Raw genomic sequence first — 21,936 nt, 5'->3', positions numbered from 1 at the left:
TTCACCTTCCTGTGAGTAAGTGTTTACATTGTGGTAATGATACATGCTGTGTTGAAAACTTAGGTGATGGGGCCATGGAAAGAACCGCGCTCTGGCCCGCTCGGGGCCTGTGCAAGCCGCCACCAAGCCTCGGGGGGGCGGGTTGGAGGGGAAAGTTTCGTCAGCCAGGCCGCTGCCAGAAGACAGCGTGACGGGGTGGAGCATCCCTAACAAGGGCAGGCTAGGATCCCGCCCATTGGATCCCAGCCCACGGCGGGGCGGGGTGCCGCGAAGCGGAGAGGGGAGGGTCTGGGCAGCCTTTATAATTAGCCGGCGTGGGAGCTCCGAAGCGATTCATCAGCCGGACTCCACTTCGACCGCGCCTCCTGTCCCCTGCGCTCCAGGTCTACTATGGCAGCGACCGCCAGCACTGCGTTCCTTCTGTGCCTCTCCTTTCTGCACCTGCTGTCCGGCTGGTCCGGGGCAGGGCGGGCCGGTGAGTTCGGGGATGGAGCCTAAGTGGGGCGGGAGGCCAAACCTGGTGGGCTGAGCACTGCAGAGGGTTTCAGAGGAGGGGAGGCTTCTGCAAGGACTGGCGCGATCTCCCGGAACATCGCGGTCTCCCGAACATCGCCGTTCCCCCGAATATCGCGGTCCCCCCGAACATCGCGGTGCCCCTGAACATCGCGATCTCCCCAAACATCCCGGTCTCCCCGAACATCGCGGTCTCCCCGAAAATCGCCATCTCCCGGAACATCGCGGTCTCCCGGAACATCTCGATCTCCCCGAACATGCCCGGCTGAAGGCACTCAGTTCGCCTCCGCGGCTCCTTTCCGCCGGGTCCGATTCCTCCGGCTGCCGCTTGCCCCGCAGGCCAGGAAGCTTCTGGATGCACCGGCGCTATCTCCCCGAACATCGCGGTTTCCCCGAACGTCGCGGTCGCCCCAAACGTTGGGATCTCTTTTCCGCCTGGTCGGCTTCCTGCGGCTTCTGCTTGCCCCAGGAGGCTCCTGAAAGGACCGGCGCGATCTCCCTGAACATCGCATTTTACCAGAACATCGCGTTCTACCGGAACATCGCGATCCTCCCAGAACATCCCGGTCTCCCCTAACATCGCTATCTCCCCGAACAACTCGATCTCCCCGAACATCCCGGTCTCCCCGAACATCGCGGTCTTCCGGAACGTCGCCGTCTCCCCAAATATCCCGGTTCCCCCGAACATCGCGGTCTCCCCCAACATCGCCGTCTCCCTGAACATCGCGGTCTCCCCACACTTGCCCCGCTGACGGCACTCAGTTGCACCCGGCGGCTCCTTTCCGCCTAGTAGGCTTCCTGCGGCTTCTGCTTGCCCCAGGAGGCTTCTGGAAGGACCGGCGCCATCTCCCGGAACATCGCCTTCTACCCGAACATCGCGGTCTCTCCGAACATAGCGTTTCCCCGGAACATCGCGGTCTCTCCGAACATCGCTGTCTCTCCGAACATCGCTGTCTCCCCGAACATCGCGGTTCCCTCGAACATCGCGGTCGCCCCGAACATCGCGGTCTCTCCGAACATCGCTGTCTCCCCGAACATCGCGGTCTCCCCGAACATCGCTGTTCGCCCGAACGTTGCTGTCTCCTCGAACATCGCGGTCTCCCCGAACATCCCTGTTCGCCCGAACATTGCTGTCTCCTCGAACATCGCGGTCTCTCCGAACGTCGCTGATTCCCCGAACATCGCGGTCTCCCCGAACATCGCTGTCTCCCCGAACATCGCGGTCTCCCCGAACATCGCTGTTCGCCCGAACATTGCTGTCTCCTCGAACATCGCGGTCGCGCCGAACATCGCTGTTTCCCCGAACATCGCGGTCTCTCCGAACGTCGCTGATTCCCCGAACATCGCGGTCTCCCCGAACATCGCTGTCTCCTCGAACATCGCGGTCTCTCCGAACGTCGCTGATTCCCCGAACATCGCGGTCTCCCCGAACATTGCTGTCTCCTCGAACATCGCGGTCTCTCCGAACATCGCTGTCTCCCCGAACATCGCGGTTCCCGCGAACATCGCGGTCTCCCCGAACATAGCGTTCCCCCGGAACATCGCTGTCTCCCCGAACATCGCTGTCTCCCCGAACATCGCTGTTTCTTCGAACATCGCGGTCCCCACGAACATCTCGGTCTCCCCGAAAATCGCCATCTCCCCGAACATCTCGATCTCCCGGAACATGCCCGGCTGAAGGCAATCAGTTCCCCTCCGCAGCTCCGTTCCGCCGGGTCCCATTCCTCCAGCTGCTGCTTGCCCCGCAGGCCAGGAAGCTTCTGTGTGCCCCGGCGCGATCTCTCCGAACGTTGCGGTCTCCCCGAACGTTGCGATCTCCCCGAACGTTGCGATCTCCCCGAACGTTGCGATCTCCCCGAACGTTGCGATCAACCCGAACATGCCCTGCTGAGGGCCCTCAGTTCCCCTCCGCGGCTCCTTTCCGCCCAGTCGGCTTCCTGCGGCTTCTGCTTGCCCCAGGAGGCTTCTGGAAGGACCCGCGCCATCTCTCGGAACATCGCCTTCTACCCTAACATCGCCATCTCCCGGAATATCCCGGTTTCTCCGAACATCCTGGTCTCCCCGAACATCGCGGTCTACCCGAACATCGCGATCTCCCTGAACATGCCCTGCTGAGGGCACTCAGTTCCGCCCCGCGGCTCCTTTCCGCTTAGTGGGCTTCCTGCGGCTGCTGCTTGCCCCAGGAGGCTTCTTCAGAAGGACCGGCACCATCTCCCCTAACATCGCGTTCTACCCGAACATCGCGGTCTCCCCGAACACAGCGTTTCCCTGGAACATCGCGGTCTCTCCGAACATCGCTGTCTCTCCGAACATCGCTGTCTCCCCGAACATCGCGGTTCCCCTGAACATCGCGGTCGCCCCGAACATCGCGGTCTCTCCGAACATCGCTGTCTCCCCGAACATCGCGGTCTCCCCGAACATCGCTGTTCGCCCGAACATTGCTGTCTCCTCGAACATCGCGGTCTCCCCGAACATCGCTGTTCGCCCGAACATTGCTGTCTCCTCGAACATCGCGGTCGCGCCGAACATCGCGGTCTCTCCGAACATCGCTGTTTCCCCGAACATCGCGGTCTCTCCGAACATCGCTGTCTCCCCGAACATCGCGGTCTCTCCGAACATCGCTGATTCCCCGAACATCGCGGTCTCCCCGAACATTGCTGTCTCCTCGAACATCGCGGTCTCTCCGAACATCGCTGTCTCCCCGAACATCGCGGTTCCCCCGAACATCGCGGTCTCCCCGAACATAGCGTTCCCCCGGAACATCGCTGTCTCCCCGAACATCGCTGTTTCTTCGAACATCGCGGTCCCCACGAACATCTCGGTCTCCCCGAAAATCGCCATCTCCCCGAACATCTCGATCTCCCGGAACATGCCCGGCTGAAGGCAATCAGTTCCCCTCCGCAGCTCCGTTCCGCCAGGTCCCATTCCTCCAGCTGCTGCTTGCCCCTCAGGCCAGGAAGCTTCTGTGTGCCCCGGCGCGATCTCTCCGAACGTTGCGGTCTCCCCGAACGTTGCGATCTCCCCGAACGTTGCGATCTCCCCGAACGTTGCGATCAACCCGAACATGCCCTGCTGAGGGCCCTCAGTTCCCCTCCGCGGCTCCTTTCCGCCCAGTCGGCTTCCTGCGGCTTCTGCTTGCCCCAGGAGGCTTCTGGAAGGACCCGCGCCATCTCTCAGAACATCGCCTTCTACCCTAACATCGCCATCTCCCGGAATATCCCGGTTTCTCCGAACATCCTGGTCTCCCCGAACATCGCGGTCTACCCGAACATCGCGATCTCCCTGAACATGCCCTGCTGAGGGCACTCAGTTCCGCCCCGCGGCTCCTTTCCGCTTAGTGGGCTTCCTGCGGCTGCTGCTTGCCCCAGGAGGCTTCTTCAGAAGGACCGGCACCATCTCCCCTAACATCGCGTTCTACCCGAACATCGCGGTCTCCCGGAACATAGCGTTTCCCCGGAACATCGCGGTCTCTCCGAACATCGCTGTCTCCCCGAACATCGCGGTTCCCCTGAACATCGCGGTCTACCCGAACATCGCGATCTCCCTGAACATGCCCTGCTGAGGGCACTCAGTTCCGCCCCGCGGCTCCTTTCCGCTTAGTAGGCTTCCTGCGGCTGCTGCTTGCCCCAGGAGGCTTCAGAAGGACCGGCACCATTGCCTTCTTCAGAAGGACCGGCACCATCTCCCCTAACATCGCGTTCTACCCGAACATCGCTATCCGTCCGAACATCTCGGTCCTCCCCAACATCGCGGTTTCCCTGAACATCGCTGTCTCCTCGAACATCGCGGTCCCCCCGAACATCTTGGTCTCCCCGAAAGTCGCCATCTCCCCCAACATCTCCATCTCCCCGAACACACCCGGCTGAAGGCACTCAGTTCCCCTCCGCGGCTCTTTTACGCCAGGTCCAATTCCTCCGGCTGCTGCTTGTCCCGTAGGTCAGGAAGCTTCTGGATGGACCCGCGCGATCTCCCCGAACATCGCGGTTTCCCGGAACGTCGCGGTCTCCCTGAACCTTGCTGTCTCTCTGAACATCGCGGTCTCCTCGAATATCGCTGATGGTCTCCCCAAACATCTCGGTCTCCCCGTACATCGCGGTCCCCCCGAACATCGCGGTCTCCTCGAACATAGCGGTGCCCCCAACATCGCTCTCTCTCCGAACATCGCGGTCTCCCGGAACACCGCGATCCCCCCCGAACATCGCAGTCTCCCCAAACATTGCGATGTCTCTGAACATCGCTATCTCCCTGAACATGCCCGGCTGAAGGCACTCAGTTCCCCTCTGGGGCTCCTTTCCACCGAGTCCGCTTCTGCAGCTGCTGCTAGCCCCGCAGGCCAGGGGAGTGTCAAAGAAGGCTGAAAAGGAATCGCAGGAGGGTGGAGGGGCCAAAGGGCTACAGAGGGCAAGGTGGGGCGGGGATCCCTGGTGCAGACCCGCAGCCCCACTCACCCTAGGGAAGAAAAAACCAGATCCCCGAACCCTAACTGGGGTCAGGACAGGGGTGAAGGGAAGTTCCACAGGGACGCGATCACAGACCCCCTCACCATCCACAGCCCTGCTCTGCTCTGACCTGCTCTTCACCACACAAACCTTCCAGCACCTTCAGGGCTTCCTGCCCTGGAACTTCCCCCTACACTTTGGGGCAGACACTCACCTGCACCCAGGGACTCACCAGACACTTCCTACCCCTCCCCTCACCATTCACTTTCACCACCCAGGTCGCATCCTTTCACTCTCCGTCTCAGCTCACCCCAGTCACCACACAGGCCTCCCTCACCTCCCTATCCATGAAGGAGCCCTTAGCACCTCCCCCAGCAACTAGCACCTTCTCCCCTTTTGCCTGAGGACACACCCCAGCAAACACACCCCACACTTTCCACATAACTTAGTGCAGGGGGAATGGGAAGGACCATTTCCCCCAGGATGACCCTGGGAGCGCCCCTGAGTAGAGGCGCCCACTACTTCCCTTGGGTCCCAGACCCGCCTCTTCTTCCTGCTGGGGAGATAGGGTTATACAGAACAGTCACTACACAGAGAGGAGTCAGCAAACCCTTTCTAGAAAGGAAAGGCTGAAGGCACTTTGGTCCTTGCTGGCCATGGGTACTGTGTGTCAAGTGCTGTCCCTTGGTACAGCAACAGCAGGCAACGGCAACCTGCAGATAAAAGGGAGACCAGATGTGGACACCATCCTAGGTTGCTGACCCCAGATGAGGGTACATGCTGTGTCCTCAGAATTGCTGCCCCATCCCCCAGGGTGTCATCTCCAAGTAATGTAAGTTGAAGAGTCACAGGTGTGTCCTACCCTGCCTGTGGCTTCTGGGTGGTGTGGATGTGATGGATGTGAATGGAGGTTCTATGGTTCCAGGCCTACTGCTCCCCTCCTTTGCTGCTGAGTGGCATCATCGGTCCCTCAGGGTGATCACGGACCCTCCCTGAAGCCTCAGGTGTGAGCGGAGGGTGAGGGGTGCACCCATGTGGTGTCCTGGGGATCAGAGCCAACTGCTTGTGCAGCTTCTTGGTTCCCTGTGGCCCTGCTCCTGCCCATCTCGAGACCCACCTGTGTCTTCTCACTGCTGGGCCTACCTTCCTAATGACCTAAAGGGTGAGGAGCACACCCTGTGATGGGCAGCTCTGAGGCTGTGTGGTCACTGCCCTCCCATAGCTGGAGGCCCATCTCCACCAGGGCCCAGGACCACACCTGGAGCCTCTTTTAACTGAGGGGATTTTGCTGCTGTGAGTGGCACAGCCTTGCTTCTGAGCACTAGGGGACCCTGTTGTGATTCTGCAGTTGGCAATTGCCATGAAATCCACATAGCACCTTTTCCAACCACACGTCTCTGGGATCTTAGGGACTCCAGGGTCAAATAGCCATATTGGTAGGTCCAGCGACACCCCTCATCACAGAGTGTGTATGGTTGCATCCCAGCTACAAGAGCAGAGTTGAATAGTGACAGGGGAGGTCATATGACCAGCACAACCTATAATAGTTACTACATTAACTACAAACACTATCCATTCCCAGTACGAATCCAGGAAATGTGAAATTACTATTGAATGGGTCTAGGAACCCAGCACATCCCTGTAAGCTGGACCTGACACAGGTGTCCGTCTGTTACTTTGCCCTAAATGCACCTCATGAGTAATAGAGGAGCAAGTTAATGCTTCTGGTCCCTGCGAGGATGTCAGACCACACACTGTGTCCACCAGGAGTGTCTGGGTATTTGCTGTTTCATAGTATACACTTACCAGAGCGAATGCCCTATCTGGCTCTGTGAGAGAGTCTGAAGGAGTCATTGCAGTTGCTGTGGGGTTGAAGGAGCCCACCAGGGCCTCTGGACTCTCCTTTTAGTAATGGACTCTGGGTCTGAGATGTGACTTAGTTCTCAAAGCTGGGCAAAGGAGCTCAGTTATTTCCTGGGGTGACTCCTTTCAGCCTCCAGGTCATCCATCCTTGCATTTTGTCTTTGTTTGCTGTAATTATTTAACTCTAGCAGTATTCAGGTTGAGTTTCCATTTCTTTTGGATCTTTGACTCCTTTGTTCTATGAGCCATGGGCATACCTTTGTATGGCTGAGGGCCCCAGCTGGCATTGTGACTTCTTTAATTATTTCCATCATTGCACCCTCCTTCCTCCTGACAGTTGACGGCCTCCAATTGAGATCTCTTATTTCAGGATTTTCCATCACCATTACTACTGGGGAGCCCATTTCAGGAACAGCATTTCCTACCCCCAATCCCGGCCTTCAGCAACAGGCATCCCTGGGCTTCCTGACAGTCTGCTGCCTTATCCCAGGGCCTTCTTTATATGCTCAGTAAACAGGAGTCCTCCAGGCATCCCATGAGCCCAGAGGATGGACATCGTTCTGGATTTTCATACTGCAGTCACTCTGGCATGGGCGCTTCTCTGAGCCTTTTGGTTCTTTCCTCTATACCCTGACTTAGAAGTTCTGGATTTTCCACTACCTGCCCTGTGAACCATCCCTTTCCAAGGTTCCAGGAATTCATGCTCATAGCAGATGGGCAACTTCGTCGGGGCTTTGCCAACGTATTAAATCCTGTGACCCGTGACAATAATCACTTGCTTATCAAAACTGAATTCTGCCCTCCCCACCCACACACTGTGCTGGAGCATCCAAGGGCAGCTCCCACACCCTCTCCCGCCTCCTGCAGTCCACACAGACTGCTGCTGTGGGTCCTCCTCATCCAGGCCTTTTCCTGCCACAACAGGCCTGGCACATCCACGACAAGGTCATGTGCTGACCGATGTGGGCACGGAGCATGTGGGACATGTCTGGAGGGGCCATGTGGTTTCACGGCTGCAGGAACCTTCCCCTCCATGTATTCAAGCAAGGAGACGCTCTAGTCATTAGCTAGTTTTCATGACAGTCCTGGCTGGCACATCTTGCTCTGCCAGCCCAGCTCCTCAGAAGTATTTACTTGCAGTCACTATAAGGGGGAGGGGGGGATTTAGGTTCCACTTCCCACCACACCAACCCCCTCCTGTGTTTTTCTTCCACAGTCAAACACTGTCTTTCCTATGACTTCATCATCACTCCTAAGTTCAGACCTGAACCACGATGGTGTGAAGTTCAAGGCCTGGTGGATGAAAGGCCTTTTCTTCACTATGACTGTGTTAACCACAAGGCCAAAGCCTTTGCTTCTCTGGGGAAGAAAGTCAATGTCACAAAAACCTGGGAAGAACAGACTGAAACCTTAAGAGACGTGGTGGATTTCCTCAAAGGGCAACTGCCTGACTTTCAAGTGGAGAATTTAATGCCCATTGGTAAGTTTAAAATGGCCCAGGGAGCAGACACAGTAGTAACTTAGAGGCATTTATTGGTTTCATGTAAAAAATAAATCAGAAGTTTGTGTCACACAAGAGGCTGAGAAGCATGAACAGGATGCAGCAGAGAGAGCAAGTCCAGGAGCCAGGAAAGGAAGCAGGGTGGGGCTCAGGACTTGTCAAGATCAGAGCTGATCTCTTTCCAATGGGGCAGAGCCCCTCATTCTGCAGGCCCAGATGTCTTGTGAGCACGAAGCCCATGGACACGGCAGAGGATCTTGGCAGTTCCTCTTCAATGGACAGACGTTCCTCCTCTTTGACTCAAACAACAGAAAGTGGACAGCACTTCATCCTGGAGCCAAGAAGATGAAAGAGAAGTGGGAGAAGAACACGGAGGTGACCATGTTCTTTCAGAAGATTTCAATGGGGGATTGTAAGACATGGCTTGAAGAATTTTTGATGTACTGGGAACAAATGCTGGATCCAACAAGTAAGTGAGAGGGGAAAAAAAGGAGTTCAGATCTTATCAGTCCGGTGTCTGAGTGTGTGACTGCATGTGTGTGAGTGTTTGAGTGAGTGTGAACATGACCCCCTCATGGGGGGCTCCTCCTGGGGGTGCTGGCATGCCTGTGCTATCTCATCCTCCTCTCACTTCTTCCTCCTGACTCCTCTTCCTCCCTGCACTTGCTTCTGCTCCACCCATGGTGCATTTCTCACCAACCTCAAATCTGTGGGTGTCAGTGTTTCCATATCTTTTTCATTAGTGTTCCTTCCTCCTAGAATTGCCGTTTCTTTCCTCTCCCCTCATCTGTTTCTGTAAATCCATCAAAATCACCTCCAATGCCAGGGCCCAAGACCCTCCCCTCTTTGGCCCTGGGACATCACCTCCTCTTTCTCCATGGCAGGAGGGTGGGCTATGTTGTCACCTTGCTTCCCTCAGCAGCTGTGTGAGCTCCCTGAGGACAGGGGACACCCCCTCTCCCTTCCTACCCCAGGACCTGTCCCAGAGGTTGCCCCACAGCAGAGGGGAGCAAAAGCTCTGCCTTCCAGGATGACCTAGGGTGGCAGGAGCTGAGGAGGCATCCCCTAAGATTTGCGGCCTCGACAAGGGTTGTCACTCCTGTGTTTCCATTTCAGAACCACCTTCTCTGGCCCAAGGCACAACCCACCCCAAAGCCATGGCCACCACTCTCATTCCCTGGAGCCTCCTTATCATCCTCCTCTGCTTCATTCTAGCTGGCAGCTGAGGAGACTTGTTTAGAGTGACAGGTACTGTGGGCAATATTGGGAGGGGAGCAAGGGGCAGATGGGTGAGATGGGAGGACGTGGAAGGAGAATTCCCAGAGTCCCAGAGGCCGGGAACTACTCATCCTGACATGAGACAGATGAATGAGACCTGGTGTCACCTGTTGGCAATGACCTGGGCAGCTCAACCTTGAGTTCTGATGGATTCTCACTGTCAGAGGCCAGAGGGAAAGGGAGGGGCCCATACCAAGGCTTAAGGCATATTGAGCTTGAGAGGGTTCAGCCAGTTCAGGCCTGTTTCAGAGCAGGTTCCTATTTGGGAAGGGTAGCGGTATGTGGCCTGCAGGCAGCAGGAACTCAGGCATGGGCAGTCTGCACAGTAGGAGAGGAGCAGCATGACCACTTCATCTAGGATGTCAAGAGAAAGGGTGTCCCTGGAGAAGGCTACAAAGAGAGTGATCTGGAAGAATCCCAGGACGAGGGGGCTGTGAGGGCCTTCTCCCACCCAATTCCAAAGGCTGCATTCCCAGAGAAAGCAGCTCAGGTCCCAGCAGTTAAGGTAGAAGGTGAAGAGTGGAGCATGTCCGGACTGAGGTTCAAGAAAAAGCCAGGCCCGTTGGACCCATGGGATTCCTGGCCGGGTCCTGGGGCGATGCCCCTGCCATTCTGCCTCCTGCACACTCCAGATCCTGAGCCAGCTGATGGCCCTGCCTGGAGCAGAGTGGACTCGGGCAGGGCAGCTGAGCTGCTGCTGGAGTTCCAAGCCCACCACTGAACTTGGTTAGGAATGAATGGGGCGGGGCAGGGGCAGTCCCATTCAAAGCTATGGGTGCAGCTCCCAGGGAGAGGAGAGGTTGAGAGCAAAGGGGAAAGAAGGAGGTTTGCCTGCAAGCCCACCCAAGGCCAGGGAACACGGATACAAAGACCTCTCTTTGGACAGGGCTCCCCCAGGTCCTCTAGACCCCTCCGTGAGAAGGGGGAGCAGGCCCTCCCTGGGGGTGCACAACCCTCATTACCAGCCTCAATTCTGAGCCCTCATGCGCTGTAACAGGACCTGGGCTGGCTCTGTGGTGTGGTGAAGGAGGGTGGAGGTTGGGACAGGCTGCAGAGCCAAGGGTAGGTTTGGAGGGAAAAACATGTTCCTTATTTGGGGAAGAGGCTCCGAAATGGGGAGGGCCTGGAAGGGATCACCCAGGAGAACAGACCCAGGTTTTTCTCAGCCACTTAAACCAACGCTTCATCTTTTCTGAAGGTGGAAGATGATATCAAGAAGCCTCTGTTAGCCTGTTCTGGTTCCTGCTCTCCCTTCAGGGAGGTCGCCTGTCTACTCACCACTGTGCCTTTCTGGAAAGCAGGAGTGCAAGCCTTAGCAAGCCCACAGGCCCCCAGGAGATGATGAGGACGTTGTAGACTCAGCGTCTCATGCCACTCATTACCTTTGCTGATGATCCTAGCAGCCATTTTTCTTAACGTCTTCTGCCACTTTCTCTCAGTGCTAACGGATGGAATTTCTGCACAAGTTTTAACTGAACAAGAAATCCCAGCAAAACGCATTTTCTTTCTACTTCTTTGATTGTGGAAAAGCAGACACTTCTCTGAAGCATGACCTTATTCTTCCAAACAGTATCGCTAGTAAAATAGCATGCTGGACTTCAGAGCTCAGGGATCCTTTCCATTTTAAATTCTTGGAGAAATCTCCAAACTGCTTTCCATAGCAGCTGAACACATTTGCTTTCCCACCAACAATGTCTGTTTCCTTTTCTCTGCAGCCTCACCACCATCTCTGACTTTGTGACTGGTTAGAGATGGTAACTCATTGCGGTTTTGATTTGCACTTATCTGATGATTAGTGATATGAAGCATTTTTTCGTGTTTGTTGGCCAATTGTAGGTCTTCTTTTGAAAAGTATCCTTTCATGTCTTTGCCCAATTTTAATTGGGTTTTTTCTTCTTGCTTGTTGAATTGTTTAAGTTCCTTGTAGATTCTGGATATTGGACCTTTGTCAGATGCATACTTTGCAAATAGTTTCCCCCATTCTACAAGCTGTTTAGTGTGTTGCTGACCAAGAATTGTTATAATCCTTTTTTATGGCTTTTTACAGTTCCTCATTCTGTCAACCATATTGGAGTGAAGCGGCATACTCATCACTAACTGTAATCTCCAACTTCTGGGCTCAAGTGATCCTCTAGACTCAGCCTCTGGAATAGCTGGGACTACAGGCGCATGCCACTAGGCCCGGCAAATTGTTTTATTTTAGGTAGAGATAAAGTCTTCCTATGTTGCCCAGGATGGTCTTCAAATCTTGGCCTTGAGCAATCCTCCCACCTTGGCCTCCCAATGCTCTGGGATTGCAGACATGAACCACAGTGCCTGTTGTAGAAATTTTTAATTATTTAATATGAAAATATTACATTCATGATTATTTTATTTAGTAAATAAAATAATGTAAAGCCCTGAAATAAACCTGCACACCTACAGCCATCTAATCTTCAACAGAAATGAGCAATGTGGGAAAGACTCCCTATTCGAAAATTAGTGCTGGGATATCCAGCCAGCCACATACAGAAGAAGGAAACTGAGCCCCTAGCTCTCCCCATATATATAAAATAACTTGATATGGGTGAAAGATTTAAATGTAAGTACTAAAACTGCAAAAATCCTGGAATATAACCTAAGAAATACCAATGCGGACATAGGACCTGGCAAAGATTTCATGAAGAAGACACTAAAAACAATTGCAACAACAACAAAAAAATTGACAAATGGGACCTCATTAAACTAAAGAGCTTCTGCACAGAAAAAGACACTAGCAACACACTAAACAGACAGCCTGTAGAATGGGGGAAACTATTTGCAAAGTATGCATCTGACAAAGGTCCAATATCCAGAATCTACAAGGAACTTAAACAATTCAACAAGCAAGAAGAAAAAACCCAATTAAAATTGGGCAAAGACATGAACAGACACTTTTCAAAAGAAGACCTACAATTGGTCAACAAGCATAAAAAATGCTCAATATCACTAATCATCAGATAAGTGCAAATCAAAACTGCAATGAGTTACTATCTCTTACCAGTCATAAAGTCGGAGATGTTGTTGAGGCTGCAGAGAAAAGGAAACAGACACTGTTGGTGGGAAAGCAAAGGTGTTCAGCCACTATGGAAAGCAGTTTGGAGATTCCTCCAAGAACTTAAAATGGAACTACCATTCTACCCAGCAATCCCAGTACTCAGGATATATCCACAGGAAAATAATTCATTTTATCAAAAAGACAACTTCATCAATATATTCATTGCAGTGCTATTCTCACTAGCAAGGACACAGAATCAACCTAAGTGCCCAGCAACAGTGAATTGAATGAAAAAAATGTGGTACATAGACACCATGGAAATCTATGCAGCCACGAAACACAGCAAAATCATGTTGTTTTCAGCAACATGGATGGAACTAGAGGCTATTATCCTAAGCAACCTAATGCAAGAACAGAAAACCACATACTGCATGTTCCCATTTGAAAGTGGCAGCTAAACATTGAATTCACATGAACCACAGATGCTAGAAATCACCAGATCGGGGAGAAAGGAGGATCACCTGGGCTGAAAAATCACCTGTTAGGTATCATGCTTACTGTTTAGGCGATGGGATCATTGGGACACCAAGCCTCAGCCTCCCAGAATCTACCCATGTAAAAAATCTGTATATGTACCTTTTATTATATAGTTTGAAATTAAAGATGAATAAATAAAATGACACAAGGCCAAAAACAAATGGGGTTAACTGACCAAAGTGAGAGAACTCTGCACTATGAACCCAAACCCAGCTCAAAAAGATAAACTCTAGTCATTGAAAATAATCATAAGTTGTCTGATGATAATTGTATAAAAATTTGTATGATGATAATTGTATAATAATTATATAAGAAAGTGCCAAAACCCTAAAATTAAGCACTCCATAATGGAATTACAGATGATTTCCATCTTGCTCTTTATACCCTTACTTTTTTATCCATTTTCAAGTGACGTTTTTGCTTATCCTCAGGAAATCCTTGCTGTCAGCCTTCTCCTTCTGCACCCACCACCTCCTTTTCCACTGTCATCCTCAGCCCTTCCTCTGGTCTGAGACTGTGGCTTCCTTGGCACTGAAGGCCCAAGAGCTGCATTCAGCCTCAGGAGAGAGGATGATGTAGGGCCAGTTGTGGAGGTGCTCTCGGCATTGCAGAGGAACCTAACAGCTCGAGCCCGCTATTGCAGACAGCTGCGTTTCTCCATCAGGTTAACTACAACAAAGCCAGCCTTGCCCTTTTCCTCATTGTTTTTTTCTAATACTCCCGAATTCGTGCTTGAAAATTTGTATTCTTCTTCCTAACATTTCTTTCCATTTCTTGTTTGCACAATATATCCCGATTTATTATGCCCAGAAAACACTGGACCAACCATGTCAGTGACAGCTGCAAGATCACAGTCTCCACTTGCTGGAAGGGCACATGGGGTTTGGAGCCCTTCAAAAGCCCCAGCCCCAGAGAACTCTATTTGGCCTGTCTGGGACTCACTGGAAAAGCCCCATTCACTGGGCTTGTCATTGTTTGACCCGAGGTCTCTTTCTAGGGAAAAGCCAGATCCTCAGAGCACTGGCTAAAAGCAATAATTGCAACTGTACAACCCCACCGTTTGCATGTGGGGCAAACAAGAGGCTAGTGGGGGAAATTGAGAGAAATACTTGGGGAATGAGATGAGCATAGAGGCTGACACATGCCCAGGAAGCACCTGAGAAGGCCACATCTCTGACCTTTGGCTGACCTGGAGGTTCTGTTCAGGCAGGAAGTGGAGCTGCAGTGGTGACATCAGCTGCCTGCCTGAGTGCGGCAGGGGCAGGAGTGCACCACACACACAAAGCTCTCAGCACTGGGGAGAGAGTCACCGACTGAAGGCATTGATGCAAACCTCTGTCCAAGCTCACCTAACTGAGCAGAGACTTCAGGGTCCACCTGAGACAGAGAATACCGATGTTATAAGATCCATCCAGAAAGTCACTAAACAAGCAGCAGCAACACACGTTGAACAGAGGGGACATCTGATTTCCAGAGCTGTCACATTGTATTCTTGTAAACATTCAGTTTCATCTCAAAAAAACACAAGAGGTGCAAAGAAGCAGGGAAGGATCCCCAGTTACAAACAAGGAACCAGTCCCTGGAACTGTCCCTAAGGAAGCCCAGCCATTGGCCTTAGTGAGTTCTCAGTGTCACTCCGAGGCAATGGCAGTCAAGGGGAGACTGTGCGGAGGAGACTGTTCGGCTTCCTCACTTCCGTGGAGACAGGACTCAGCAGAGGTGGTGCTAGAGACGGAATGTGTATGTCCCCCCAAACATAGTGCCTAATGTGTACTAGGAGAGGGAGGATTTGATCGGTTATTATGTTATGAGAGAAAAGCCCTCAAGAATGGGGCTGGATGGCCAGGCATGGTGGCTCACGCCTGTAACCCCAGCACTTTGTGAAGCTGAAGTGGGTGAACCACTTGAGGTCAGGAGTTCGAGACCAGCCTGGCCAACATGGTGAAACCCCATTTCTGCTAAAAGTACAAAAATTAACCATGCATAGTGGCAGGTGCCTGTAATCCTACCTACTCAGGAGGCTGAGACAGGGGAATTGCTTGAACCCGGGAGACAGAGGTTGAAGTGAGCCAAGACTGCGCCACTGTACTCCAGCCTGGGGAACAAGAGTGAAACTTTGTCAAGAAAAGAAATAAGGAAGGAAGGAGGGAAGGAACGAAGGAAGGAAGGTAGGAAGGAAAGAGAAGGGAAGGAAGGAAGGAAGAAGGAACGAAGGAAGAAAAAAGGAAAAGAAAGGAAGGGAAAGAAAGAAAAAGAAAAGAAAACATGAAAGTAAATCTTTGTGACTTGGGGTTTGGCTAAGGCTGCTAAAGTAGTATATACCAAGGCAATACTGACAAAAGAAAAATAGTTTGATTTGACTTCTTCCAAAGGTGAAACTTCTTTGCTTCGAAAAGAATGGCATTTAGAAAGTGAAAAGACAACTTACAGCATGGAGAAAATATGTGCAAATTATATACCTGGTAAGGGACTGGTATCCCGAATATATAAAGCACTCTTACAACTCAATATTGTAAAGAGAAATAATGCAATATAAATATGTGGAAAGGTTTTGAATGAACATTTCTCCAGAGAAGTATACATTGGTCACTAAGCCCATGAAAAGAGGCTCAACATCTGTAGCCATTAGGGAAAGGCAAATCACAGCCACAAGAAGATGCCACCTCACACCTAGTAGGATGGCTGTCATCATAATCACAGTGAGGACATGGAGAGACTGGATCCTTCACCCCTGCCAGAGGCAGAGCGCAGGGAGCTGGAGTTGGGGTGGAGTGTGGATGAGAGTGTGGCCTGGCGGGCTGTGATGGTGAATATTAGCTGGCCAGTGGATTGGATTAAGGGATGCCTAAGTGGCTGGTAATGTATTCTTTCTGGGCGTGTCTGTCAGGGTGTTGCAAGAGGAGAACGACATTTGAGTCCGGGAACTGGGGGACGAAGATCCCCATCAGTGTGGGCGGGTACCATACCATGGGCTGCCAGCTGGGCTAGAAGAGAGCAGGCAGGAGAGGGTGGGGTGACCCTGTGGGCGGAGCTCTCTGGCTTCTCTCTGTCTTCCCTGGGGGTTCTTGCTTCCTTCCTCCTTGGACATCAGACTGCAGGTTCTTTTGCCTTAGGGCTCTGGGACTTGCACCAGCAGTTTCACACTTCCGGGGGCTCTGGGAGCTTTGGCGGGGGCTGAAGTCTGCCCTGTGGGCTTCCCGGGTATTGAGGCTTTCAGACTTGGACTGGCCTTTACTGGCTTCCCTCTTCCCCAGTTTGCAGACGGTCTACCATTGGACTTCACCTTGAAATCCCGTGTGCCAATTCTCCCTAATAAACTCATATATATATACATATATGTATATATCTGTGTCCTGTTGGTGCAGTCACTCTGGAGAACCCTGAGTAACCTGGGGGTGGGGGTTGTCCCTCTGTCACTCTCTTCCCATTTTTGGGGCGGGGGTTTCTCCTTGTTCTCCTGCCACCTGCTGCTTCTTCCCTTTTTCCCGTTTTCTCTCCGAACCTAGCTTTTCCACACATCCCGGGCTTTTCTCAGCCTTAGGACGTCCATCCTGGAAGAGGCCCCAGCCCAGCGGAGTAACCAGGAGCCCTGGACCACAGGCGACGTGGTCGGGGAGGGGACGAAAAGAAGCTCCTGGCCAGACCCGTGTACCCAAAGTATAGGGGGAAGTTCAAGGGCAGGGAGCCCTGGAAATGCTGGAGGGTTTGTGTGGTGGAGGGCCGGTGAGAACAGAGCATCTCTGTTTGTCTGGGATGTCTGTGCTGCCGTTTCCGCGAGATCCCCACCCTCACCTCTAGTCATGCCTGTGTCCTGGTAGTTCAGGCTGTTTCCGCCCCAGGGCGCAGTGGAGGTGCCGGCCTCACCAGAGAGACCCTCTGTGCCCTCTGGCCCCCTCCAATCCTCTCGTCCCTCCCATCCTCCTGCTGTTATAGGAAATAAGAAAGAAATTATTAGGTAGATAGGGTAAAAAGAGTCCTAGGCAAAAAAATTTCCTTCTATCAAAAAGCAGCTCAGAAAGTGCTCCCTTTCTAACCTCAAGCAGTTCAAAGAAATCGCTTGTCTTCTAACAAAGAGTATCCTAGAAGATCAGTAAGGAACCGGGGCACAGAACTACTCCCTGCGAGGGCGCCGCCCACCAGCAGCCTCAAGCAGTCAGGCAGGGGATCCGCGCTGGAGCCTCGCTGTGGGAGCCCCAAGGACCCCAGCTGTAAGGTCACATCTCCGCAGCAGCCGCGTGTAAAATCCTCCCCGCCCCCCGCACCAGGCTGTAGGAGGAAACCATCAGCTATCTCTGATTTCCCATTTCCTCAAGCCCGCAGACAAACATTGTCCCCTACCGCGATGGGTGGAGTCCTCACACATCTTCCAAAGGCGGTTCCGCCCCGCGGGTACCCACCAGGCGCCGAGTACCTCCCGGTGGGACATCGGTGGCAGCCGGGCGCCACCTGTGGGGCATCACTCAGGCAGGACCCGGCCCGAGCTCGAGCGATGCAGGCGCCACGGGAGGAGCGCGCGGAACCGGGAGGGACTAGGCGGAGCGCTGAAACCACCCGCAACGAACTTTGACGAAAGCCTTTTGCAGCTGAAATCCGCAAATGCCTTCAGTATCCTGAGGCGCGCAAGAGACAAAAATGACTTTAGAGCGACCCCGACCGTATTTTACCACCCACAGACACACAAAAACGAACACAGCAGAAGTACAAAACCTAATCCCTGCTCTTTATGAAACAGGCATTTAAGAACATAAAGAAGCAGCGCTCAAGGGGGAGAAAATATTTGCAAAACAATGAAGTGAAATGACGTCCTGGGAAAGGTGGGAAGTAGGAGAAAGGCGTAGTGAAACAACAGGGATTTTCTCCGCGCTTCGGCTCCACCCGGGAGACCAAAGCCCTGGACCGCTCAGCTGGAGGCTCAGACGTTTCCCCCGCGCGGTGAACAGCGGTGTCCTCTGCATTCCGTCACCACGTCCCGGTCCCAGAGGTGCTGGCTGAGGGCCCCACGTTCCTTCATTGCATCCTGGCTCTGCTTCAGCTGCGGGTCGGTGAGTTCCAGGAATGGGTCGGAGAAAGAGGAGAGGGGCGTCGCGGAGGACGGATCTTTGTGACCGCGCCGCGCCCTTCTCAATTCCCCAGGCAGGGCTCCTTCTGCCTCTGTCGCGTCCCTGGGGTTGATTCTCCCTGCCTGAGAAAACAGAGTGGCATAAGCGAGGCCAGAAACTAAGCGCAGTAAAACAGCTCGTTGTCTGGGATAAATGCCAAAATTCTTGGTCTGGCGGCCAAGGAAATCAAGGATCGGGACGAACACCCACAGAGTGAGATAGGAGCAGGAGTTTAATAGGCGAAAGGAAAGAACAGCTCTCTGTCACAGAGAGGCCCATGTGGCCCGAAGAGCCGGTTAGGACCAGGTGTGCCACCTGCATAGGGCAGTCACTAGCAGCCCCCACCCCATTCTTAATCATGCAGGCAGGCTCTTTGTGCGGCTCTGCGCTACTTACCTGCCTGTGATAAAAGGGGATGGTGAGTTTCTGTGCCTGTTCCCAGGCACCTTCTTGCAGCTGCAGGCATCCCCACCCTGTGCACCTTCCGGCTTCCCTATCTCAGTGTGCCTAAAGAAACCGACAGGGGCCAGGCGCCATGGTTCACCTTTGTAATCCCAGCACTTTGGGAAGCCAAGGCGGGTGGATCAGCTGAAGTTAGGAGTTCGAGATCAGCCTGGCCAACATGGCGAAACCCCATCTCTACTAAAAATACAAAAATTAGCTGGACGTGGTCACGTTCGCCTGTAATCCCAGCTACTTGGGAGGCTGAGGCAGGAAAATCACTTGAACCCGGGAGACAGAGGTTGTGGGATGAGCTGAGATCACGCCATTGCACTCCAGCCTGGGCGACAAGGGCAAAACTCCGTCAAAAAAAAGAAAAAAAAACAAAAAGCAAACAAACAAACAAACAAAACAAAGGAAGAAGGGAAATGGACAGGAATATGCTCACTGAGCCCCACTGTTTTTGCAGGGACCCATCCTATGTATGTGAAGTTCTATCATTATCCAGCTAGTTCCTCCTTCTGTGCCCAAGCTGCTTATCTGTGTTTTACAGCCTGATCTTCTAGGCTGCTCTTTGTTTGAAGACAAGTGATTTCTTTAAACTGCTTGAGGTTAAAAAGGGAGCAGTTTCTGAGCTGCTTTTTGTTAGAAGGAAAGTTTTTTGCTGGGGACTCTCTTTACCCTGTCTACCTGAATGATTTCTTTCTTATTTCCTATAGTAGCAGGAGGATGGGAGGGACGAGATTTTGGAGGGGGCCAGAGGGCACAGTGGGACTGTCTGGTGAGGCCGGCACCTCCACCATGCCCTAGGGCAGAAGGAGCCTGAGCTACCAGGACACAGGCATGACCAGAGGTGAGGGAGGGGATCTCGCAGAAACGGGAGCACACACATCCCAGACAAACAGAGATGCTGTCTTCTCACTGGCCCTCCACCACACAAACCCTCCAGCACCCCCAGGGCTCCCTGCCCTTAAACTTTGCCCTGCACTTTGCTGCCCTCACCTGCAACCAGGGGCTCACCAGACACTTCCCTCCCAATCGCCTCACCACCCACTGCCACCAAACAGGTCACATCCTTTTACCTTCAATCTCAGCCCAGCCCTCTCACCCCACAGGCCTCCCTCACCTCCCCATCCATGAGGGTGCTCTCACCACCTCTCCCACCAACTGGCACCTTCTCCTCCTTGCTGAGTACACACCCACACACCCCAGAACCTGTGCAGGGGGGATGGGAAGTACCATTCCCCACAGGATGACCCTGGGAATGCAGGTGAGTAGAGACACCCACTTCTGCCCTTGGACCAAGACCTGCCTATTCTTCCTATTCAGGAGCCAGAGTCATATAGAATGGTAGGCTGGAGGTGGCAAACCCTTTCTAGAAAAGGAAGGCAGGAGACACTTTGGTCTTTTCAGGGCATGGGTTCTCTGTCTCTGTGTCAAGTCCTATCCGTTTGTAGAGCAATAGCAGTCCAGGACAACCTGAAAATAAAAGAGGGAACAGAATTGGACACTATCCTAGGTTACTGACCCCAGATGAGTATACACAGAGTGACACAACAGTGGATGGACCATCCCCTAGGGTGGCATCTCCAGATGGGGTCTCAGGTGCAACTCCAAAAGTCAGAACCAGTTCTGCCCTGCCTGTGGCTTCTGGGTGGTGTGGATGTGATGGGAGTCAGGTTCCCATGGTTCGGGGTCTACTCTCCCTTCTTTTGCTGCTGAGTGGTATCTGTGGTCCACCAGGGCCATCAGGGACCCTCCCTGAAGCCTCAGTTGTGATCTGAGGGTGAGAGGGTGCAGCCATGTGGTGTCCTGGGGATTGGGGCCAATTTCTTGTGCAGCTTCTTGGTTCCCTGTGGCCCTACTCCTGCCCATCTCAGGAGAACCACCTGCCTCTTCTCACTGCTGGGCCTATCTTCTTAATGACCTAGAGGGTGAGGAGCGCATCTGTAATGGACAGCTCTGAGGCTACATGGTCACTGCCCTCTTATGGCTAAAGGCCATCTCTGCCAAGGCACGGTACTCTACACGAGCCACTTTTTAATGTGTGAAGATTTCCCTGCTGTGCGTGGCATTGCCTTGCCTCTGAACATTCACATGGAATCTCTGTTGTGATTCACCAATTACACATTGTAACCACATGTACCTCTAGGATCTTAGGGGGCCTTGGGTCACTGGGCACTTAAGGCAGGTCCAGCCTCACTCATCATTCATGGATTGTCTATGGCTGCTTTTGAGCTACACCAGCAGCATTGAGTAGTCACAATGGAGAATATATTCCCTGCACACCTTTACATATTTACAAAATTGCCCTTCACAGCAAACTCTAGTGGCCATAAATATCTTTGGAGAAGGTCACAAAGAATCATTCCACTTGCAGTGGGGTTAAAGGGTCCTTCCTCACTGGAAACTGGTGTCTTCTTCTAGTCATGGGTTCATGGTCTGAGAAGTGACTTAATTCTGCAAATTGGGCAAAGCAGCCTTGTTCTTGATGGAGTGGCTGCTTTCAGCCTCCTGGTCATCCATCATTTGTTTTATCTGTGTTTGTTGTGATTATTTAAATCCAGCAGTACCTGGGTTGGGTTTCCATCTCTTTTGGATCTTGGACCCCTTTGTTGTATGAGCCATGGGCAAAGCTTTGTATGGCTGAGGTCACCAGCTGGCATTGTGACTTCTCTAACCATTTCCATCATTGCACACTCCTTGCTTCTGACAGTTCACAGCCTCCACCTGGAATCTGTTATTTCAGGATTTTTCATCCCATTACTACTGGGAGTTCATTTTAGGAACAGCATCTCCTACCCCCAACCCTGGCCTTCTGCAGTAGGCATCCCTGAGCTTCATCCCATTCTGGTGCCTTCTCATGGGGCCTTCTTTATACGCCAGGTAAACAGGAGTCCTCCAGGCTTCCCATGAGCACAGTGGATGGAAATTGTTCTGAATTTTCACACACAGATCCCTCTGACATGGGCACTTCTCTGAATCTGTGTTCCCTCCCTCTACTACTGGCCTTAGATATTCAGATTTTCTATTTCTTGCTGTGTGGACCATCCCTTTGCCCAATGTTTCAGGAAGGCATCCTCATAGCAGATAAGCACCATCACCAGGGGCTTTGCCAACATGTTAAATCCTGTGACCATGATAATTAATTCTTCTTTATCCAGCGGGGTTCCATCCTCACTCCATCCTACCAGGCACCAGCACCTTCAGGGATGGACCCACACCCTCTCCCACGTCCCACAGTCTACG

At 52.7% G+C, this 21,936-nt stretch overlaps 2 protein-coding genes and 2 long non-coding RNA genes across 11 annotated transcripts in view; 2 read left to right on the top strand and 2 right to left on the bottom strand.

Annotated features, from left to right (window-relative positions):
• LOC102129566 (UL16-binding protein 2) overlaps positions 1-21,936 on the top strand; it is a 39,830-nt gene that overhangs the window by 17,197 nt on the left and 697 nt on the right. The window lies entirely within an intron of this gene.
• LOC102130198 (UL16-binding protein 1) lies at positions 328-14,087 on the top strand. Its single transcript, XM_005552109.5, has 5 exons — positions 328-475; positions 8,032-8,295; positions 8,510-8,785; positions 9,433-9,564; positions 10,793-14,087. The coding sequence occupies exons 1-4, from the start codon at positions 391-393 to the stop codon at positions 9,540-9,542; spliced, it is 735 nt and encodes a 244-aa protein (XP_005552166.3). The 5' UTR covers positions 328-390; the 3' UTR covers positions 9,543-9,564; positions 10,793-14,087.
• LOC141410071 (uncharacterized) lies at positions 8,332-14,520 on the bottom strand. Its single transcript, XR_012433535.1, has 2 exons — positions 14,337-14,520; positions 8,332-11,910 (listed from the first exon to the last, which is right to left on the bottom strand). It is a non-coding gene; the product is annotated as an uncharacterized lncRNA (long non-coding RNA).
• The window catches only part of LOC135970553 (uncharacterized), a 93,447-nt gene continuing 89,357 nt past the window's right edge, over positions 17,847-21,936 (bottom strand). For 5 of the 8 annotated variants that reach the window (XR_010586282.1, XR_012433529.1, XR_010586284.1 and 2 more), the window contains one exon: positions 17,847-20,166. This is a non-coding gene — a long non-coding RNA (uncharacterized lncRNA). The remainder of the gene's footprint in view (positions 20,167-21,936) is intronic. The other 3 variants (XR_010586283.1, XR_010586287.1, XR_010586285.1) reach the window with 3 other exon arrangements.

Source organism: Macaca fascicularis, chromosome 4, assembly GCF_037993035.2.
Source record: "Macaca fascicularis isolate 582-1 chromosome 4, T2T-MFA8v1.1".
Classification (NCBI taxonomy): domain Eukaryota; kingdom Metazoa; phylum Chordata; class Mammalia; order Primates; family Cercopithecidae; genus Macaca; species Macaca fascicularis.
The sequence above is the reverse complement of the archived record's forward strand: the minus strand, read 5'-3'. Positions and strand labels throughout refer to the sequence as shown.